This window comes from Pogona vitticeps, chromosome 4 (assembly GCF_051106095.1).
Source record: "Pogona vitticeps strain Pit_001003342236 chromosome 4, PviZW2.1, whole genome shotgun sequence".
NCBI lineage: Eukaryota > Metazoa > Chordata > Lepidosauria > Squamata > Agamidae > Pogona > Pogona vitticeps.
In genome coordinates, this window is record NC_135786.1 from 36,907,802 (window position 1) to 36,931,881 (window position 24,080).

At 39.6% G+C, this 24,080-nt stretch overlaps 1 protein-coding gene across 2 annotated transcripts in view; it reads right to left on the minus strand.

Annotated features, from left to right (window-relative positions):
- KLHL12 (kelch like family member 12) overlaps window positions 1-16,267 on the minus strand; it is a 26,370-nt gene extending 10,103 nt beyond the window's left edge. Inside the window, exons 1-6 of one of the 2 annotated variants that reach the window (XM_020782489.3) lie at window positions 16,126-16,267; window positions 12,592-12,821; window positions 11,176-11,329; window positions 8,860-9,077; window positions 6,628-6,777; window positions 4,265-4,379 (exon numbers count right to left, since the gene is read on the minus strand). In XM_020782489.3, coding sequence (XP_020638148.2) covers window positions 4,265-4,379; window positions 6,628-6,777; window positions 8,860-9,077; window positions 11,176-11,329; window positions 12,592-12,774 — 820 coding nt within the window. In that variant the 5' untranslated portion in view covers window positions 12,775-12,821; window positions 16,126-16,267. The remainder of the gene's footprint in view (window positions 1-4,264; window positions 4,380-6,627; window positions 6,778-8,859; window positions 9,078-11,175; window positions 11,330-12,591; window positions 12,822-16,125) is intronic. The other variant, XM_020782491.3, reaches the window with a different exon arrangement.
- Window positions 16,268-24,080: the final 7,813 nt, after the last annotated feature.

Sequence of the window (24,080 nt, forward strand, 5' to 3'; positions counted from 1 at the left end):
GTTTTGCAGTGTGGTTTGGGCTGGGTGGTGCGATTATGTTTTTATGCTGTGATGGGTCTTGCAGAGTCTCCCCCATTTCCAATGGGTCTTGTAGGGTTTGTTTGCTTTGCTTTTTTTGCATTACTGAAGGGTCTTGCACAGTTTGTTTGCTTTCTGCTTTGCTTTTTACCCATTTCCATCAGTCTTGCATGGTTTGTTTGCTTTTTGCTTTGCTTTTTTTTTACATTTCCAATGGGTCTTCCAGTTTTCTGCTGAGTATTGTCTAAACCCTATCCTGGTTCTAGTTGTGCTGCAGTACTATTCATCTACTAGACATATTATCTACATCTTTCTTTTTTGCTTGTATTTCTAGTAGTGATTTTTTTTATCCTTATCCATCATATATTTTCTCTCAAACAACCTTATTTCTTCCTCAACCATTTTCATGTTTTTCTGTCTTTTTAAAAAAAAATCATATGATTCCCTAATACTAAATTCTCTCATTACAACTTTCATAGTATCCTATATATTGCCCTGACAGTCTTTGTCATTAATTTTCCGTATTTCCAACATTTCTTTTTCTATTTTATCTATTATATTCTTTATAATCACATTTAATTTTAATGTCCATATTCAATAATGTGTGACCAGCTGCTTATATAATACATACATCTGTATTAATCATTCCCAAAATTAAATTTTTAGATACAGATATGTAATCTATCCTAGAGGGACTTTTATGAACTGTCTCTAAACATCTCTCAGATCAGATCTCCTTATCATTCTAGTAAAAACCATAACATTATTATTTATAACACTATTATTTGTCTCAATTTTAGTAGTTTTATTTATCTTTCTCTTTATCCATAACCATAATAAAAAACCCTGCCATTGTTACAAAGCTTTTCATTATCTCTTTCAATTCTTTAAATGCTTCTTTTAAAAAACTAACTTGACTTACACCCAGAGAGTAAACATTAATCAAAGTATATTCTTCTCTCCCCATTACTCTTTGTAATATTACATATTTACCTTTATTATGTGTTTTCATATTATTCACTTTAAAATCACATGTCTTAGAAATAATGGTTGCAAACCCTCTTGACCTTGAATTTCCATAAACTTTTCAATAAATACCAGACCAGCTCAATTTAAGTTCATTTACTCCTTTTGTTTGATGAGTATTTAAAAATATTATGTCCACTTTATCTTTATTTAATAACACTTTTTTTTTCTTTATGACATCCACCAAGCTTTTTACATTTAGAACTGATATTCTTACCGTATTTCCCCCAAAATAAGACAGGGTCTTATATTAACTTTTGCTCCAAAAAACGCATTAGGGCTTATTTTCAGAGAATGTTCTCTTTTACAATCACGTCATCTTCTGGTTGCTGCACAATGGTGGAGGGTGGGTTTCACTTAACTAGGGTTTATTTTTGGGATAGGGCTTATATTACGAGCATCCTGAAAAATCATACTAGGGCTCATTTTCAGGCTAGGTCTTATTTTCAGGGAAACAGGGTAGTCTTTTAACCACATTTATCTACCACTGTTTCTTCCTTTTGATCCCATATTCTGAAAATCACTCTAAATTTATTTGTTTGTTTATTTATTTATTTTATTAGATTTATATACTGCACATCTAGAACAGGTCTACTCTGGGCAGTTTACATATAATATAAAAATAAACTAAGATAAAATCCAGATTAATCCAAGATGGGAAAGGAAAAAAGAAAGGGGGAGGGGAAGAAGAAGAAGAGAAAAGAAAAGAAAAGAAAAAGAAGAAAATGGGAGATAGGCTAGGTAATGGCTGTAGGAAAGGCCTGCCTGTATATCCATGTCTTCAAGTTAGTCTTGAAGGCCCTCAGCGAGGGAGCCAGGCAGATCTCAGCAGCTAAGTTGTTCCAAAGCCGAGGGGCCACTGCCAAGAAGGAATTATTGCTTGCAGACGACATAGAAAACAAAATAATCTCTCTTCTGTCTTTCTCTTAGCTAGAGAACTGTTTAGTTTCCAGATATGAAGAACAGGGTTACATGTTGCACATGCCATGAGAAACAGCATCTGCATACTCAGGTACTGTCACAAAATTTGAGAATATGACTTTTTTTTCATCATAGATTTAACGTTCCCTGGTAGCACCATCCAGTGATTTAGAGAAGACTGTTAACAGTTGATTGAAAGTTCTAGAGTGGGAAGATGAAATGTAGAGAGTAGATCTAGGCAGGGATGGTGGTTGCTTACTGTAGTACCTAGCAGGAAATAAGTCATGCTGCAGTGCATGGCACTCAAGTCCGATCCTAGCCATATGAAGGTCCTTTCCAGTTAGGTGCTACTTGCCTCACTTCTAAAGCTGATAAGCCACAATGGAATTAATTAAAGGAAAAGTTTCCCCATTATTCATTTTATCTCTTGGCATCCACTAGTCACAGCTAGGCAGAGGTTCTTCTACAAAGCTATCAGGGTTAACTACTGATTCAGTCGGTACTCCCACTAGTATCTCACATCCTGGTGGGTTAGTAGAGTTCTCCAAGCCTAACCAGCTCTTTGCACCAAAGAATTAACATTTCCCCAGCCTTCCTGCAACTCCTCGCCTCCTTGCTTGGCTTTTGGCTTCTTCCCCCCCCCCCCTTATTTTCTGGCTTAACTTGTTGTTTTTATTAACATTCTCCTCCCACTTGTGATTCTGGTGTCATTTTTGAAGCTGAACAAGCATGTCCCAAGTATCTGGTATCTGTGTTTGCACCTGGGCAATTTTTTCTTTCAATCTGCTTCATACCTCTCTCCAAATTAACTCTATTATCCAAATCCTAAAACCTTACTGACAATCTATATTTTATCTAAAAGATAATTTTTGAAACAAAAAACAAAGAGAAAAATCCAGTTTAAACAATTCACGAACAAATCTTTTTGACAGAAAGATTCAAATAAATCTCCCCTAGGGTTAACAGACTGATCTGACAATCTTCTACCAACAGCTCCTTCTTGATCCTCTTGAATCTCTCCTTCAGAAGTACTAGACTGGTCTTACTTTTGCTCATCCAGATTGGCCCTCTCTTTTTCCCATTGTAGATCATCCATCAAACCATGAAACAAATTTAAACCTTGATACATTATCATCTTGCTGTATTTTCCAGCATATATTGTTCTCATATACCAAGTACTCCCAATTGTATCTTATTTTATTCTTTGCAAGGAAGATGGTGACCAGTTTCATGTTCCACCGCCATGATACCATTTAATGACAAAGATACTGGTACACCTGGATCAGTACATCCTTATACAGCAACTGTCCAACATTTTCTCTAGTCACTTTCATGAACACTTCTTTCTTGAAGAAATTTGTAAACCTAATAATATATTGGGGAGTCACTGGCTTCCCCTGCTCCCTCACTTGAGTCTCACTGAGTGGAACTTCTCCAAATATTCTTGAATCCAACTTAAATTTGAAGCCACTATCTTGTTCCATTCCAATATCACATCTCTAAGATTTAATCCATTGCTAGCACCACCTTCTGGGAATTGACACAACTTTACATTTTCCCTCTGTCCTCTATCTTCCAAATCAATCATATTTTAACAATTTCAGAAAACCTGATTTCATGCCAATATCATTTTCCAGCATAAGCTTTAACCATTTTATCATTTTTTCACTTTTGAGCTCAGTGTTATCTGATCTTTAACCTCTGATATTGTTTGAAGTGATTCTGCTTTGTTACTGTCTTCTGCGCAATTTTCTCTATTTGTTTTAATTGATTACTCCACTTGTTTCATTTGTTTTTTTCATTTTCCCTTTTTATTTTATCCAATTCACTTTTAAGTCCTTCTTTAAGCTCCAAGTAATTTTTCTCCATTATTTTCTTACATTCTGCTAGCACTGTCCTCTCTCTCCATTTCACTTTTCTTACTGTGAGTCTCCTCTTTATACTTAGCTGTTTGTTTCAAAGACTTACTCCTTCCTGTAACTCAACAAGCTCCTCTTGTTATTAGCTCTGTTAATCATAGACTGGAAATGGCCCCCCATATGTTGTAATCATGCATGAGACACTGAATATATAATGATGATCAGCAACTCTCATCCATAATCCATGTAAGATACCTGTTTCTAAATGAGTGACACCTTTGCTACAGAAACAGGCACAACCTTTAATTTGCCAAGTCCCCAAAGAATTGCAGAAGTGCAACAAAATATAATGACCCTACTAAACCGTCAACAGAATACATAAACACAAGAAATACTGTACCATGCCCAATCATTAAGGTGTGCCTTCCTCCGTCACTTACCCAAACGTGCTCTGGTCCTGGGGCCCTGCATTTGGCTCCGAAGCTCTGGCCTAAGATGAAACTTCTTAGCTTCATCTACAAGATCCCTGCACTGCAGACTACATCGAATAAAAGGCTGGGGGGGAGACATATAGCTATTATACATTTTTTATGATGTTTACACAAGTTTTACAATTCTTGAAAGCAACCATACAACTCAGGGACAGAAAACATCTGGCCTTTCGGATACTTGGTGCATTAACTTTCATCAATCTAATCCAGCATGGATAAGATAAGGAATGGTAGAGTCTATAGTACAAAACATTTGGAGGACCCAAGTTTCCTCACCTCCGCTATCACTACTAAAACACTGAAAATGCTGTCTATAATAGTGATAAAAGTGCAAAAAATAAATAAATACAATCTTGCCCTTATCCAAACAATATCTTACACTGTACTGTTAGGAAAGAGGTTGATCTATGAAGAGTACTCTGTTCCGTGCTGGCATGAAAGCTGAAAGCAATCTAGCATGGCTTACTTTAAAGTTCCTTAGTTTCAAAAGTTACTATTTGACATTTATATGATGTTTATTCAATGATGTCTGCACCAGGTTAATTCCACCTCATGTGAAAAACTCACTTGGAGATTGCACTGATTTAACAAGATCAAAGATGTATATGGTGCTACAATATATATCATATACAAAAAGAAATCATGCTGGAAGAGAATGCAAAAGAAATCTACAACTCCCATGACTAAAAATGTAACTCTGGTTCTGGAGCCCTTTTTATCAGCTCAATGAATATGAACTTAGAAACTGTACTCAGGACAGGTTTGTTAAATTCATTTGAGCCAATTCTTTCTCCTTTATCGCTGCTTTGTGCCCCAGCCAAACACTGAAGGAATTCTTTTTAAGGGGCAAAAAAGTTGCAAGACATGAAAAAAAAAAGGATGACAAAGTTTATTTCCAGAAGCAAACTTTTGTACAGGTTTCAGGATTCAGAACAATGGTTGGAATCCTAAATTCTTCCTAACATACTACTGTTCAGTGTGGATTACTGACAAGGTGCCAAGGAACATCTCAGTTAAACAAAATCTGATATATATCTGAAATGCATCCCAGCACCTCATTACTCACCACAAGTTATGCAAACATCAATAGGATTTTGATGAATATACTTTATTGCTTTATTTTCTGAGGACCCAGGTGGAATTTTGCCAAAAACATGACTACTTTCTTGCTAATAGGAAATAACTCTGATGGTAGACCAACACTGCTATAGTCACTGCGGATAGTTTTGATGCTTGTTTGGCATCAAGATTGAACAGAGAGTGGTCTTTGCACCAAGGCAGAGATGCTATTCACAGAGCACTTCGACTCAACTCCACTCTGTTGTGGAGTTACGGTAGTCAAAATTGCAACTGCACAATCAACTTACAGAATCTTTGTTGCCTGGGTGGAATGTCTGGCACATTTATGCATGTACGTATAATGTTACATTGATCCTAGACAAAAATGATTCTGGCCAATGTGTGTTAACAGGGAAAAGCAAGGAATGTCATCAAGGTACAGTGGTGCCTCGCATTACGACGTTAATTCGTTCCAGCGATATCGCTGTGGAATGAAAACGTCATAATGCGAAATAAAAAAGCCCATAGAAACGCATAAAAACCCGATTAATGCGTTCCTATGGGCTTGAAACTCACCGTCCAGTGAAGATCCTCCATAGCACGGCCAGTTTTGCTGCCCGTGCAGCGAGGAATCCATCCCAGAAAAGAGCGGGGAGCCATTTTCTTTACCCAGCGGCCATTTTGAAACGGCTGATCAGCTGGCCGAAAATCGTCGTTTTGCGAGAATTGGTTCCCGAAGCAGGGAACCGATCATTGCAAAGCGAAATTCCCCCATAGGAAACATTGTTTTGCGATCGCAAAAACTTCGTTGTAATGCGATTTCGTCATTAAACGGGGCGCTCGTCTTGCGAGGCACCACTGTATTTGTTTCATTAATGAAACAGGGTTCAATTGACAAGTTTCAGATTATGGAATTCCTATACTGTGAAGCAGTATTTGTCCGAAGAATGTTTTACATATATCACGGCTAATTAATTCAGAAAAATATCAGGTTTTAATTTAGCAGTGAAACAAATGCACCTATAATCACTAAGTTGCATTCTTCAACACAAGAACACACTAAAAGCGGCCAACATGGTACCCTCCAAATGTTCTGGACTGCAACTCCCATCAGCCTCATCCAGCATGGCAAATGGTCAGGGATTATAGCAGTCCAAAATATTTCTAGTGTACTACGTTTTCCACCTCTTTGTTAACTGTAATTCAAATATGCATCCTAAGTGAGCTGCTTAATAAAACTTAATGAATCCCACCTCAGTGTCTATGACATCAGTGATATAACGGGGAGTGAGAAGTGGCATGCGCACATATTGCAAAAGCTCTGGTAGGGAGGCTTCACGTTCCTTCTTTGAGTGCTTCACCCAATTAATGACTGCCTCAAAGACCGGCTCTTCAGAATCTACCTGTAAAAGAAAGCATGATATCAATTAATCTTTTGCAACAAATTATTCTGGTTTAGGAAAGAATACTTTAGAGACAACGCACAGGTCACCTCTCTGGTACTGGAAAGCTGCTATAGTTGATTAAGTAACATGAACCTCTTCTAATGTGTATAAGCAGATCTCTAATGAAAGAAGCATATCTTTATTGTGTAACTGTCACAAGCAGCTACTGTGAAACACCCAAGGTGTGATATTACTGAAGGCAAAAGATCAAGCTTGTACCCTGAACATGTTCTCTCTCTTCAAAAAAGACATTTAAACTTTCTGTAGAAAATGAAATGGACATTTCTAATGGAATTTTTTTCAAAACAGAACATTTTCAAATGCCATTATTTTTCCACAGAAAAGTATTTTTATATATGTAATATATATACCATGTTTCCCTGAAAATAAGACAGGGTCTTACATTAATTTTTGCTTCAAAAAACACATTAGGGCTTATTTTCAGGGGATGTTTTATTTTTTCATGTACAACAATCTACATTTATTCAAATACAGTCATGTCATCTTCTGGTTGCTGCACAATGGTGGAGGGTGGGTTCTCACTTAACTAGGGCTTATTTTGGGGGGAGGGCTTATATTATGAGCATCCTGAAAAATCATACTAGGGCTTATTTTTAGGTTAGGTCTTATTTTCAGGGAAACGGTGTGTATGTGTGCGCGCACACACACACGTGCCATTGGAAATGTTCTCTTTTGGAAAATTTATTGGAAATGTTCCCTTTTGGAAAATTTTCCAACCAAAAATGTCCATTTTGCATCTCTGGCTGCAAAAGAGTATTCATTTTCTACAGAAAGTTTAAATGTCTTTTTTGAAGAGAGAGAACATGTTCAGGGTACAAAGCTTGTGATATATATATCCAAATATCTATATATTTATCCAAAGTTCTCTAGGCTGATATGCTGCAATTGATCATGTTAAATGGCCTTAATGTAAACTTCTGTAAAGTATTCTGACAACATAAACTTCTTAATGTAAAGGTCTATAAATGATTCTTACAAGATGACAAGTATTGACATAGTGCTCAGTTGCCTATGGGGGAACTGCAAAATAACTTAAGACAACCTCTTCCTGTGCACAATGGAGTTAGCTTCTGGACCAGACCTATATATGGTGTCTTTGTCCTCAATTGACTAAGAAATATACTGCTCAGCTTGTTTGTATTTCACAAAATCTCTGGCTTCTCAATCAGTTACAAGCACAAGTAGTCAAGACAAAATGTGGTAAGTTGTCTGTGTCCACAGACTCACATCCATCTTTAGAGAAACAGAATGTTCAACTAATTATACTGAATTAAATTTTTGTTGACTTGAAATAGAACTGAAAAATAATCCAGAGATTGAGTGAGTGAAGCTGAAAGTATTACAATACTATCTCAGCAAAAGAAAGTTAGACTGTTGATATATTAGGTACAGCTCTCTTCAGGTATGTGTCCTAAAAATTGTGTTCTTTCAGGAGTACTTATTTTTCATTAAATATAAGAGAAATATTGGCATTCTCATTACATTAAATATAGTCAAATAAAAGAATTTCCACATAAAGCTTTGAATGTGTTTAAATATAAAATTTAAACCAAACAGGCTAAACTGGTTAACTTTATTTTGCTTTTTTGGGAAATCCCTCCTTAAGAGTACATTATTACAAGATTATTACTGACTAGGAAAAGGAATTTATTCTTCAAGACATCACTCTAAGAAAAGAAAGCACTCCACAAGAGTTTTCAGCTTGACCGATTGCATACAATGTGGGTAAGTAGGTGGGAAACATACATTAGTATAGTTAGAAGAAGAACAAATACAACTGGCTTACATGTATAAAACTCTGGAATGAATTTAAAAATTGTCACTACTAATTTGAATTTAACTTGCTAACTATAGACATGAGAAATTTGCCTTTATTTTCTAATGAAAGCTGGGAGACTCCAGATTTGAACAAGTATCTCATTACTTATTCCCTGGCTTGCGTTTGATTTTGACTTGTCACATGGTAGAACTGAGCGTCATCTCCCTCATTACTTTGTACAGTAACAAGCTGCATTCTACCTGAATTTCATCACATTTGATTAGCTTTTCTACTTCCTCTTGGCTTAGAAGAATAAACTCTTCATGTTGAACAACATCTGGAAAGTGCTTTTGGCTGAAGACCTCAGCTGCTTGCATTAAGTCAACACAATTGTGTGTTTCAGCAAAATCTCGGATTCCCAAACAGTTGGATGGATCCAGTTGACTTTCCAGGAACTCACAGCAAGCCTGTTTCACTCCTGTGAAAAAAAAAGATTGCAATTTATATGACAGGTGCCCAAGCCATTGTTCTGAAAAGTATTTCAAAGATCCAAGTTTTGTTTTTATATGGGAGAAAAGTGAGATACAGTGGTGCCTTGACTTATGAATTTGCCGTATTTTCCATGTATAAGACTATACTTTTATCTAAAAACTTTAGACTAAAAATTGAGGGTCGTCTTATACATAGCTGAGGAGGAAAAAAACAAGTGGAGTGGAAAGCAGGGATCAAAGTGATCCTGCAGGGCTTTGTTCCCTGCTTTCCCCTCCACTTGCTAAGCCTTAGCAAAAGGAAAGCAGGGATCAAAGTGCTGCATGATCGCAGCACTTTGACCCCATGGGGCTTAGCAAAAGGAGGGGGGAATGATCAAAGCAATCCCATGGCTGTATAAGGGGGAAAGGGATCAAAATAATTGTGCAGTCATGGAATTGCTTTGATACTTTTCCCTTCCTTTTGCTAAGCCATGCGGGGCTTAGCACAAAGGGAGAAAGCAGGGATCAAAGCCATCCTGCAGCACTTCATCCTTTTTACCCTACATTTGCTAAGCCCCACTTAGATTTCTTAATTTTGGGTTACAAATTGGGGTGCGTCTTATATACAGAAAAATACGGTAATTGGTTCTGGAACTCCAGTCATAACTCGAAATGGTCGTACGTCAAAGCACCATTTCCCATAAGAATGCACTGAAATGCAATTAATCAGTTCCGGCCAAAGAAAAAAAATCACCCAAACCCCCCAAACACTGCAAGACCCATTGGAAACACAATTAATCCATTCTGGCTGAGGGGGAGGGGAGAAAACAAACTGTGCAAGATGCTTCAGAAATGCAAAAAAAAAACAAAAACAAAACCAAAGCATAAAGCAAACAAACCATGCAAGACCCTTCGGAAATGAAAAAAAAAAGCAAAGCAGAAAGCAATCAAACCTGCAAGGCCCATCAGAAATGGGGAAAAAAGCAATGCAGAAAGCAAAGAAACCGTGCAAGACCCATCAGAAATGGGGAAAAAACAAAGCAGAAAGCAAACAAACCGTGGCTCTTGCGGGGTTTGTTTGCTTTTTGGGGGGAAACCCCCAAAATGCAAACAAACCCTGCAAGACGCACTGGAAATGGGGGGAAAACACCCAAAAAGCAAACAAACCCCACAAGACCCATCGGAAATGGAAAAAAAAAACCACACAAAAACAAACAAACCCCTCAAGACCCATCATAGCATAGAAACATTATCCCACCACCCAGCCCAAATCCATGCTGGAAAACCCACCCAGAACAGTTTTAAAAAGCAGAAAGCAGCACCTTACCTTACCAGGCGGTCTGAAGCCTCCTCCAATCGCCCTCACTCTAACTGCTGGGGCGAAAGAGCTACAAAGAAGCAGCCTCTTTACCTACCAACGGTTAGCAATTTGAATTCCCTGCCTTTTTCTGTTCGTAACTGGAAGCTCCAACTGCAAGTCGAAGCAAAATTTTGTGGCCGGAGCTGGTAATAACTCGAAATGGTCGTATGTCGGGACGTTTGTAAGTCGAGGCACCACTGTACTATATATGGACATAATGGCCATCTTGAATTCAAGAGAATTTAAGGTTGTTGAAGGCTATCCAGCATGCTAGAACATGCTGGCTTATTGGTCTCATTTGCAGCAAGAGTGGTTTAGGTCTCTGGTTTCTCTATTGTGGCATGTAAGCCAATAATATTGCTCCAAGACTCTAAAAGGAAAGACTCTAAAAGGGGGCTTTCCTTGTTCTGACTAAGCTGAACAACTTTGGCAAGTCTTGTGGGTGTGTGGGTGTGTCGATGTTCTGCTCCTGGGAGCCTCTAGATGTTGCATAGGGTACCCAAAATACTAAAACCGAAAAAACAGATGTGACTGGAAGTCCACTTCCAGTTTTGAAAAACTGGTATTTAGAGAGTATTAAAAGGTGTAGGATGCTGTAACCTGTTTTAAAGGTAAACAGGCAGTCACCATTTCTGCTGGAAAAACAGGAATGCGGAGGCTATAAAAACAGTCTTGGAAGGCTGCAAAAGGAGCCTTGAAGGTCCCATGTTGTCCACCCCAATCTAAAATGCTATTTTTTGCAATACCTTTCAGCTGAAGCAGACAGGCTGCTGGGAGCAACTCCTGAACGTTTTCCACTGTCACATGAACAGTCTCTGTATAAACAAAGTCCAGCAAAATTTCCATAGTCGAGGCAGTTAGCCCTTGAATGTCCACATAAGGTTTATCCTTCTCTGAAAGCTGCAAATAACAAGTCAGGAAACTAATATTTTAGTTAATGTGTATTATATTAATAGTTTGCATTGGGTGTGGAAGCCTAATCTGGAAAGCTCAAGTATAAGCAGTGACTAACAACAGGAAACATTTTAAAAAAAGACCTCACAACAGATTTCAGCAAATGGAAAATACAACAAATGCCTTAGTTTATTCCAGAAAAAAATACTTGTATTCGTGTCATTTAAAAAACACAATTTCCATTTATTCAAACAGGTCTAGGCCCACTCTAACTGTGACTTACTGTGCTCTTTACTTTATGCTGAAGTCACAAAATAGGATGATTTGAATCAATGGAACTTATGGAGGATTTGATTTACCAAACTGCTATTGAATTAATGGGCTTGCTCTAAAGCAATTTACTATACTAAGCAACAGGATTTTAGCCACTGTTTTCCTCATTTGGTGAAGGGATAATCTGGGAAGGAGTCACCATTTATCAGTTAAATAGCAACTCCGAGCTCAGTGTATGTGAATGAATTTCTATTTTATAAGGGGAAAAACACACATCAATGTTGAAAGTTAAGATGGCAAATCAGCATAATCTTTCAAAGATGAAGTTACTTTCTACTTTCCCCACCCCCAAATTGGCCCACATTAATCATTTTTGGCCCAAACTTCAAAGGAATGTTTTGTAAGATTTGTAAAACTTTCTCTCAGACTATCTGAAGACAGCCCTCCTTGCAAATAAGCAGCTGGGTGGAAATCTGTATGTACAGATTACTAATACTGGGGAAACTGAAGTTATCTCACCTATAATTCTTATTTTGACTTGTGCAATCTCTGATGAGTTCTTAAGAAAAAAAACCATAGTATTTAAAGCTTCAAAATATGAATTAAAGTTACATGACATGTACAGTAAATGAATACAAAATAACAAACAAGGCTAATTTTTGTTCCACTAATGGACTAAGATGATTCTCTTGCTGGCAACTTTCATTTCTTGTATATTAATATTTTACAGCAATTTTTCAATCCCAATTTTAGACATATATTCTTAAAAGAAAATCCCACTGTCTTATATACACATGGGCACAGAATTGCACTTATGTTGCACAATATTATATCTCTTTACTCAGAATGAGGCCTCACTGAAGTTGATAGAACTCCCAGAAATGTGTGTGTGCAGAATTTCGGTCTCAATGTTAATTTTGCACTGTTAAATCAGCATTGCAACAACTCTCTTACCAGCAGAAATACAAAGTGTACCTATTGAGCACCTTGCTTACCTCACTGGTGAACATAGCACAGAAGTAGTCACTGCAAGCAGCTAACACAATACGATGAGCTGGAAAGTCTTTCTGTTCCACACGCAGGGTCACATCACAAAGTGTATTACTTTTTCGCAGAGAGTTCATTGCATTGAGAATGGACTTGGCATGAGAATTAGTCATTATATCTTTAGGAGCCATGGTGAGTTATTCCAGCTGTTGAGAAAGCAGTTCAGAATACGAGCAATCTGCCAAGAGAAGAATCTGCTTCACTTGAGCCATCTAGTAAACATGAGGCCAAATTTAAGATAAAAGGTGTACTCTTCTAAATGATATAGCTGGATTGTGGCCAAACCTGCTTTTTTCTGACTAATGATCATTGCTAACAGCCCACTTTTTCAAAGGAGAAATAATGCTCTAATACCATAGTTTCATACCATAGTACAGCTTATTTATTTACTACCACATAAAAGCTAGTAGAAATTAAAGTAATACAAAACTTCAATCTAAGACAATACAAAGATTAGGTAAGGAAGGTAAGGCAAGGAAAAAGTGCAGCAATGCTAGTCCAGAGAATCTGAGAGGCCAACCCTTGTGCTCAGAATATAGCCAAAGTCAGACATACAGTTCCAGTGCTCCTTCCTTCCTTCCTTCCTTCCTTCCTTCCTTCCTTCCTTCCTTCCTTAAGCCAGTTTAACATACTGCTCCCATTAGTGCTCCAGCACTACCCTGGGTAGTTGACAATAAAGTACACAATCAAATAGTTACTGTAATAAAACCATTAAAAATTTAACCATATAAAAACAGAGGATGCCTCAGCAACAGTAAAACTACATAAAATAGAAAATGAGAACAGAAATACAGATAATAGCTAGACAGAGATGTAAGATTACCTCAACTCAACTAGGGTTGGAGTTTCATTCTCCTTATTATCAGTTTTGTTGTTTTCATGTGCTGTCAAGTCGGAACCAACTTACAGCAACTCTAATAGGGCTTTCAAGGTAAGTGAGATATTTAAGGAGTGGTTATACATGTTTCTCAGTGAGTTTCCATGGTTGACCAGGGATTCAAGCCCTAGTCTCCAAAGTCCTAGTCCATCACTCTATCCACTATACCATACTGGATACCTTATCAGTTACCTGGCTTTAACTGAGAAGTTATAATGGTAACAAACTATGTTGGAGGAATGCTGTGTTTGCCAGTAAACAGAGAAGGGGGATACAATCCCATTTGAGAGACATCAGATTGCACAGCTGTAGAACTCAGACTATCTACAATTTGAAGTACCCAATATTTTTGTGGTGCTAGCCCTGGGAAAGTCCTGCACAATCCCAGGGCACCTCCAGAAGAAGGGAATGGTAAACCAGTTCTGAATATTCTTTACCTGGAAAACTCTGAAAAGGGTCACCACAAGTCAGAATTGACTTGGCACATGATTATTATTGTCATTTAAAGTAGAAAATACAGCACCCTCCAGATGTTTACCTACAACATCTATCAGTCACAGCCAGCATGATCAGGGACTACAGCAGCTGCTTCTAAGATGCCCAAAGGGTCCATGTTGCATGGTTTTTATTCAAAGCATTTATGGAAATTGCATTAATAATTATCACAAAAACCATGTAATGCAAATCAATGTTGCCATCCTGAACTGCATATGAGGAACCTAGTCTAGGAATTGCTTACCTAGAGCCACTTAGTTTACAGCTGAAATGAGATTTGAACTAGGAACTTTAATTTACATTTCACATTTTTAGGCACGGTATTACAAAGGAGGTTTGTAACACTGTAGAAGGCATTTCCACCATAAATCCTCATGACTATAAATAATTATGATTAAAAATTCCTGGCATAGGCTATTACACCCTTTTACAGTACAAAGCTTAAATGGAATAGATCTAAATACCAAACGGAGGCCATCACCCACCCCAGTGTGAAATATGAAACTGACTAACACAATTTGCAACTTTCTAACCAACCAACCAACCATTGTCTCTGTATTTTGATACCATGTTTAAATGTACTGTATAAAAAATTGCCATGTTATCTCACTCTTATGTCTGTAGAAGTGAATTTTATCCACAAAAGCTCACATTACAATATAACAGAGTCTTTAAAGTGCCACAATGTTTTTGTCTTTTTATTTGTCTTTTCTTCTTTTTATTTTTATTTTATATTTCTCTTTTATTTTTGCCTAATATGCCTGCACAGATTACCTATTCTATAACTATAATATTAGAAATGCAAGCCAATTTAAATATTTTATCTAGCCAGGCATAGTAATAATCTAGAACAAAATGCACACTCTTAAAAAGCACAACTTCTCCACATTCAGGCTTCACAATACTCTTAAAACCTTGACTTCTATAATGAAAGGCTCCACCATCATGTTCTGAATATTATGAAATCTTTACTAATATTCATACTTAAACAGACTTTTTATGCATGACTCACTGAGCTTAATGGGGCTTATTCCACAGCAAGTGTACACATAGTTGCACTACTCAGCATCTAGCAGTTTCCTTTTTCCTGCTTTCATTTTGCACAGGCTTCATTTACAATTTTAAAACTACATGGTTGATAAGACGACCACAACACCTGGTCTTCCTTTGTCTGTCAGTATTCAGGCAAGTAACTTTTACTGCAGGGAAACCTTTTGCCTTCAAGGTTTTGAACTGCAACTCTCTCAGTCTCTGGCGATGTTGGCCAATACTTCTAGGACTAGAAATCCAAAACATCTATTGGGCTAAAGATTCCTCAGCCCTTCCTTACTGTGTACACAAATTTCACTTAGTGTCTGACTGCAACTAAGTACTGTAACTAAGCTCAAAGACAGAAGAATCTGCAAATAAACAGTGTAAGAGCCCATATCTGCACCACAAACATTAATAATAATATATAGTTAATTTGAAATAATTAAACATTAACAAACGCTACTCCCCAGCATCCCAAGAACTGTATTCTTCTAAGGATGTGGTATGGTGACTCCAAGAGGACCCCACTTTGCAGGCATTATCAACATCTGAAATAACAGATGCCATTATGTCATTCACAACTAGCAGACTCTATATGGGCATTTGCAACAAGCAAATATTACTTATTTAGCTATTTTCTGTCCTATACCTGACTTCATGGCAGCACAGAAAATTCACTTAAGAACTAATTATTGCCATTCGTATACATTCGGCGGCAGTGTTAAATAGCGGATGACCTTGCCTGATGCAGGATACAGCCACTATCTGTGTAAGAGTCATCTTCAACTCAAGAGCTGAACACACACGCAGGCACATACACCCAACTCAGGCAACGAGTGAGCGAACTCAAGAACCAGCTGTTCGCCCAGATTATACCGACAATACGGACATCAAACTCTAGAGTAGGGCAGTGCACTTATTTTTCGGCAAGGGGCACCTAGCTATACATTAATAAATGGGAGATATCTCGGAAAAGCCAACTTCTAAAGAAACTAGCCTTTTCAAGCCCAGCAGTGAGAAAAGGAGGCTGTAATGGAAAGGGAAGCTATCCTGTGCAGTTCCTTACGGCTTTATTTACCTCCAGGTATTTGCCCTGGGGCAGTGGACGCCTCAAGGCATGCAGCGAGTGGGAGGGGACGCTCTAAATTTCTATTTTCTGCTCAGTCGCACGCGGGAGCGGGCCGGCAGTGCCGCATATCTGTCGCCGGCCGCCACCTCCGCCCAACTTCTTCGCCGCCGCCGCCACCGCCGCGCCCTCCCCGTGAGGGGAGATCTTCGCAACTCCTCCGGCCCACTGGGCCTCCTTCCTTCCTTCTTCCTTCGCATCAGGCGCACACAGATGACGTCACAACGGACGCCAAGCCATAGAATTCCAGGAACTGCTTCTCTCACTTTCAACCCACGTGAAAAAAAGCCTCCGGTCTTGTGGGGAGGTTCGAGGAAAACGCAGTGATTAGACGTGGTTGCTAAGCAACACCGAGATTCGCTGTCGCAAACCCCGCGTGGTGGCGGAAGTCTTTTCGGTGGACGGCAAGGCGGACTGACGAGGAGATAGAATTCGCACCGCGCCTTCTTTTGTTGGTGGTTTGCTAAACTGTGTTACTTAGAAAACCCAGATTCCGCAGAAGAGGAGTATGCTGGACTTCTGGGCCTTTATGTAGATGTGTGTAACAAACCCATATTATCCCCTCCTTGTTCCCAGCTTTCCTAGAGGTTAAACCTAAAACAATCACATCACTTAGTAGACTTTTTCTGCCTCATTCTGTTTCATATATCATGCAACCACCGTTGGAGTGTCTGGCTCAAAGGCACAGCTCGGAAATAAATTCGTATTGTGCTCCATGACAGAGAAGCCACGTAAACTCACACAGGTTATGTGTGGCTGATGGGACACATGTGGCTGCTACTTGTGGAGTCTTAGGCAAGCTGCAGGATCCCTGAGTGCAGAAGCGTGGACATAAGTCACTTCTGAGTACTTTTTAATTCTAACCCCCCAAAAGGTTGACATACGTTGGAACTGACTTATTGCACGTAACTATTAAAAGTGTGTGTACAGAGTGACTCGTTATATAAGCCTGCTAACAGGGCTCTCGGGAACTATGCCAGAGCTTTATAGCATACAAGGCATGTGTCTTTCTATGATGAATTTGTCATGGTCAAAAGTATAACACTTGAACAAAGTCCTCAGAGCACTTTAACATTTATAACCCCCTTTGGCACTTTGAATCTGGTGTGAAATCAGATAAACTTTTCAATCATACCAAAGTTCATCTGGTTACCAAAGTATTAGTTGTTTCATTTTTGAGATGATTCCAGACAACAGTGGTTTGTGTATTTCTAAAACCTTCATTCATCTACATTGCTTCTGTGTTCCATATGTACTGTATACAGTTAATTCAAAGTTGTTGAAAACATGTAACTTTGAGAAGTCACATGCATGTTACTTCAAAAACATCCTTATAGCTAGGAGAAAAAGCTCTAGGTTTAAATACTTAAATCATATAAAAGTCATTAAAATTCTTACAACAATAAAGCTGTGAATAAGAAATAAATCTTAAGTTGTAAGAAAGCAGAAAGTACAATTCTTTTGTTTAGGTTAGGTTAGGCATCCTTCAGTCTCGAGAAACTATGGTAATGTGCTCTGTATGGAGGACTTGTAACAGCGTCTACTGTGGCCGAGGAGGCCAATTTGAGAGTGACAATCTCTTCCACACTGAAGACAAATCCAGTTTGTCCCATGTCCAGCTCCCTGGTTTTGCTGCTTTTGTGACTTCCTCTTTGCCTCGGCCTGCTGGACAAGGTTCTCTTCAAATTGGGAGAGGCTGTGATGCAACACCTGCCTCCAGGCTGAACGCTCAGATGTCAGGGTTTCCCATCTGTTGAGGTCTATTCCTAAGGCCTTCAGATCCCGCTTGCAGATATCCTTGTATTGCAGCTGTGGTCTCCCTCTGGGGCGATTTCCCTGTACTAATTCTCCATACAGGAGATCCTTTGGAATCCGACCATTAGCCATTCTCACGACGTGCCCAAGCCAACGTAGACGTCACTGTTTCAGTAATGTATACATGCTGAAAATTCCAGCTTGTTCTAAGACTACTCTATTTGGAACTTTGTCCTGCCAGGTGATACCAAAAATCCGTCAAAGGCAACGCATATGGAAGCTGTTCAACTTCCTCTCCTTTTTTTAAAACCTTGCAAAATAAATGCAAGTTTTTTTTTAAAAAAACCTTGCATTTATTTTGCAAGGTCTTTTTTAAAAACCTTGCAAAATAAATGTTTTTTTGCTATGGGGTTTGCTACAGCAGAGAACTCATTGATTTAACATGGTTGCTGGCAGAATAAGCAGACGTAGTAACAAAACAACATACTTCTGCGTCCTTAGGAAAAACTTGGAATCTTGGTACTGTAGAGCTGAAAGGGACCCTATGGATCATCGAGTCCAGCATCTGTGAAAAAGGCATATTGGGGAATCAGACTCCCAATCTCTGGCTCTGCAGCCAGATGCCTTAGCCCAGTGGTTCTTAACGTGGGCGATAATGCCCCCTGGGGGCGATTTCATTTTTCAAGGGGGCGGTAGAATGAAAAGGGGCGGTGTGGGGGCGCTGGAGCAGAAGGGGAGCGGTAGGGGGCGCTGGAGCAAGCCAAACCTGTGAAGATGGCTGCAGCCTTTTTACAGTGTGCATGAATATATATTTTCCAATTTTAATTTAGTTTCAGACTTTTTGTCTTGAAATTTTTAGTTCCTGCATTTGTTTTTATGCCCTTTTTATATTTCTTTTTGCATCTTAAAATTCACTTGCAACTAAATCATTAAATGCTACTTTTTGGGGGGCATTTCATTTTCTTGGAATTTAATTTTGTTTTCAGGGGTCATTGGATTTAAGTGTCTTAAATAAACAAACAAACAAACAAACAAACAAACAAGATATCATCACAGTGGGGAGGGGGGCGATGATAACTTCCTCAATGGCTCAAGGGGGCGTTTCTTTCAAAAAGGTTAAGAACCACTGCCTTAGCCACTTAATAAGGGAATTAGTTAATTACTCTGCAGTGACATCTATTGGACATTCACTACATTGCAATTTATAAGGTTACTTAGTCACAACTAGAGATAGGAGCTGCTGGTTTGCTTATCAGCTGGACAGTTGTTGGTCGCTTCAAAGTGCCAGCTCCTCCAGCAGATGCCCTCTTGGAGGCAGTGGCCTGGCATCCCCGCCCTGCCTCCTCCAGGTGCTGCCTCTGAGTGAGCACCCGCTGGAGGAGGTGGGGCTTTTAAGGGTTGAACACCTGTTTGGCCAATAAATGAACTAGCAAACTGCTGAACCAGCAGTTTGTGCCCATCTCTAGTCAAAATCCATTTTCAAGGTTACATCTACGGCATAACCCTTTTATGCATTACAACATTTTACACATACAAAATTAGAAACTTTTACAGCCCCTCCTCAGGTGAGTGTGATGATGTCTCACTTGTACGTTTTCTCTGTTGTTCAATGGTCCAATTTAGCAATCTTGACAAATTGACTTATTAGTGGGTTTTTTTTCTGGCTATCAGTTTGTCTAAGTCCAGATATTATTGGTGGAGCATGATATTTCTAATGGGTCTCAGAGAATTGTGGAGTTTTTGCTCTTTTCTACAAGAAGACTGCAAATAGACCAGGTTACTTGATGTGCTCACTGACAGATCATTTGAGATTATATCGATATCTATATTTATCTGTATCAGTATCTATCCCTGTCCATCTATTTGGGGTTTTGTTTCGTTCCTTTGAGGAACAGTCTTGTTGCTCAATGACAGTTAAGTTTGCTGTTTATTATTTATTTATTCCTGCACTATTTGTTATTGTTGTATGCTAATGTTTTTATATTTTTTAATTGTTTTTGATATTCTGTAAGCCGCCCAGAGTGGTAGAATATACCAGATGGGCGGGATATAAATCGAACAAATAAAAGAAAAGAAAATATAAATAAATTAAGATGTCAGTCTATTTTTCATTAGCTTGCAGTTAATACAGTACACCTGACTCACAAATAAATTATTTTATAAAAGTGAACAAGAAAGCCATTTATTGACTGTGCATTTTGTTCAACTCATTCTTTTAATACAGGTTTAATTGTAATTGAGGGTCCCCAGAGGATGTTAGATATGCAGGTAGGTATAAATCTCAAATTAAAAGAGACTCAAAGGCACAATTAGTAAACCACCTGTTCTGACTGGGCAAAAATCTTAATTTGTACTGGATCTTCACCCATCCACTCAAGACAAGAAAATATAGTCTTTGATAATTGGGATGCATAAGCCTCTACATGTCCTCCAAATTCCATGTCAGCTGTAATAATGCTGGTAATAATTCAAGGCTGTAATAACGATTAGGATCTGGAATAGATAAGCCCTCTATACTTTTCCTCCTTCCCTCCCCCTTCCCTTTGATGGATTGGAAGGCCTGCCCTCCCAGCGAGGGCCCCCAAAATATTTCTGTGATCACAGGTAGAGGTAGATACGGCGTTGGCCCAGTCCCTACTTGTGTAAGAAGAATGACGTGCCACCACTTCCTCCCTTGACCCCTGTCCGGCCTGGCTAATCAAAGCAGCCAGGCCTACAACAACGGAATGGGCCACTGCAATAATTAATGGGTCTTCCCTTGAGGGCAGATTTCCATCTGCTCTCAAGGAGACACTCATTAGGCCCATCAGGAAGAAACCAAGTTTGGCGGCGGACGAAATTGGCAATTATAGGCCCGTCGCCAATGTTTCTTTCCTAAGTAAGGTGGTGGAGACGGTGGTGGCCGACCAGCTTCAGGCGCTCCTGGACGAAACAGATGCCCTGGATCCGTTTCAGTCGGGCTTCAGGCCGCGCCACGGCACAGAAACGGCATTGGTCGCCCTGTGTGATGACCTACTGAGAGAGGCCGACAGGGGCAACGTGTCCCTGCTTGTCCTCCTCGACATCTCAGCGGCCTTTGATACCATTGACCACGGTATCCTCCTGGGAAGGCTCTCCAAGTTGGGAATTGGGGGCCTTGCACTGGCCTGGCTCCGCTCCTTCTTGGAGGACCGTCCCCAGAGAGTGCAGCTTGGGGAGAGCGTCTTGGCCCCGTGGAATCTCAATTGTGGGGTTCCACAGGAGTCGATCATCTCCCCAATGCTGTTTAACATCTATATGAGGCCGCTGGGTGGGTCCTCAGGGGGTGTGGAGCTCGGTGTCATCAGTACGCTGATGATAGCTCTACATCTCATTTCCACCTTCCGCAGGAGATGCCGTTCTGTCCCTTCAGCGCTGCCTGGGGACCGTACTGCAATGGATGCAGGAGAATGGGCTGAGGCTGAACCCGGACAAGACGGAGGTACAAAGGGTGGGCGCCCCCACAGTCGGGAGCTTGGGAAACTCCCTCTCTTTTGGGGGTGTGACCCTTCCTGCTAAGGATGGGGTCCACAGCTTGGGGATCCATCTCGACCTGGCGCTCACTATGGAATCCCAGGTGGCGTCGGTGGTCCGAACCGCCTTCTACCATCTCAGGCGGGTAGCCCAGCTGCGGCCCTATCTCGATGTCGGGGCACTCACCACTTTGGTGCATGCGCTCGTAATATCAAGATTAGACTACTGTAATGCGCTCTACGTGGGGCTGCCTTTAAGGATGCTGCGGAAACTTCAGGTGGTGCAGAATGCGGCGGCCAGACTCCTTAGTGGGGTGAAAAAATTCCAACACATTTCACCCACTCTGGCTGCATTGCATTGGCTGCCCATCCGATTCCGCATCGACTTCAAAGTGTTGATGGTTACGTACAAAGCCCTAAACGGTTTAGGGCCTCGATACTTGGCGGAACGCCTTCTACCACCAAGATCTACCCGTGTCACTTGCGCGAGCCAGGAGGTGAGGCTGAGGAGCCTAACGCCGAGGGAGGCCCGGAAGGAAAAGACAAGAAATCGTTCCTTCTTGGCGGTGGCTCCTCGCCTCTGGAACAACCTTCCCCCTGATATTCGCGCGGCCCCCTCGCTGGGTATTTTCAAAAAGCAATTAAAAACATTGATGTTTCGGCAGGCCTTCCCCCCTAGTTAATTCCTGATCCCCTCCTCTTTTCCTTCCTAATGTTTAACCCAATTGTCGAAAGTTTTCTTTTATGTAATTTTGTTGTTTTTATTGTTGCATCCCTCGCTGTAAGCCGCCTAGAGTAGTCTATCAACTAGATAGGCGGGATATAAATAAAATAAATAAATAAATAAATAAATTTGTCTCACCCCACTCTAGCACTTTGTCTGTTCTTCGTATATAGTGTCAATGTCCTTTTTAACAATTAGCACATGGATACAGAAATCATAAGATTTAAAAATCTAAAAGAGTAGTCTTTTAGACCAGATGGGCGGGGTATAAATAAATAAATAAATAAATAAATAAATAAATAAATAAATAAATAAATAAATAAATAAATATAGTGATTAGTTCATTCTGATTGACTGCAACTACATTTACATTTCAATAGTGAATATGGAACAGATTCTGCAAACAAAGTTATACAGCTGTGAGAATGACGGTGTTCTGAATGAAGCACTGGCATACAGTATTAAGCATTTCTGAGCCACATCTCCACCATGTCTGGTCATCTGTACCAAAGACACAGACCTTTGAGTCTTACTGAGATTACCAGCACCTGTCAACAACATGTGAATTTTGTGAATAAAACACAATGCCTTTTGCCCAACTTTAAGAACTCAAGTATCTGGTTTCGTTTTTTAAGTGTTTATAGTCTGTTAATACTCCACAGTACTGCCTTCAGTATTGTATCTAATGCAGGAGGTTAGACATTTGAGGGTCTGTTGTCATCTAGGAATCTTTTTCTCCTGTAGATGGCAGATTGACCCCAGTGTGTGATATTTGGATTTGTGGTGGTTGAAAACACTTCAGTGATTAACTGAGATAGGTTTTTGTATAATAATCCTGGTCTGTTTATGGAGTTTTAATGGCTAGTGGGTGAGTACCAGGTCACATAGTCTTCCTTTGTAGCCTGTGTTTTTACGCTACTTCTTGAGTCTTTTTTTTCTTATCATGCAAAATCAAATCACCCTTTAGAAAGTCAAATCATCCTTTCTAAAATCAGGACTTAGTTTGATTTATTGTTGTTTAGTCGTTAAGTCATGTCCGACTCTTCATGACCCCATGGACCAGAGCATGCCAGGCCCTCCTGTCTTCCACTGCTTCCTGGAGTTTGGTCAAATTCATGTTCCTAACTTTGATGACACTGTTTAACTCGTCCTCTGTCGTCCCCTTCTCTTGCCTTCACACTTTCCCAGCATCAGGGTCTTTTCCAGGGAGTCTTCTCTTCTCATGAGATGGCCAAAGTATTGGAGCCTCAGCTTCAGGATCTGTCCTTCCAGTGAGGACTCAGGGTTGATTTCCCTCAAAACTGATAGGTTTGCTTTCTTTGCAGTCCAGGGGACTCTCAAGAGTCTCCTCCAGCACCACAATTCAAAAGCATCAATTCTTCGGCGGTCAGCCTTCTTTATGATCCAGCTCTCACTTCCATACATCGCTACTGGAAAAACCATAGCTATGCAGATGTTTGTCGGCAAGGTGATGTCACTGCTATTTAAGATATTGTCAAGATTTGTCATCGCTTTCCTCCCAAGAAGCAGGCCTCTTTTTAATTTTGTGGCTGCTGTCAGCATCTGCAGTGATCATGGAGCCCAAGAAAGTAAAATCTGTCACTGCCTCCATATTTTCTCCTTCTGTTTGCCAGGAGGTGATGGGACCAGTGGCCACAATCTTTTTTTTTTTTTTTTGAATTTATACAAATAAATGTTTTAATGTTTCAGAAATTCTGTTTAACGAAGTGTGAAGAACTCTTTGAAAATCTTTAATTGTCAAGGCAGTTCATTTTGCTTTCTTTTTTCAGACCTTTTGCCAACATATAAGAGCCCTTACTGTTTTAGTTAAATGTGGGACTTTGGAATTTTATCAATATCTAGAGCAAACAACTCTGCTGTTTCTTTTGTAAGATTGGAGAGTGTCTCTCTATATTCTATTTATTTATGATTCTCTG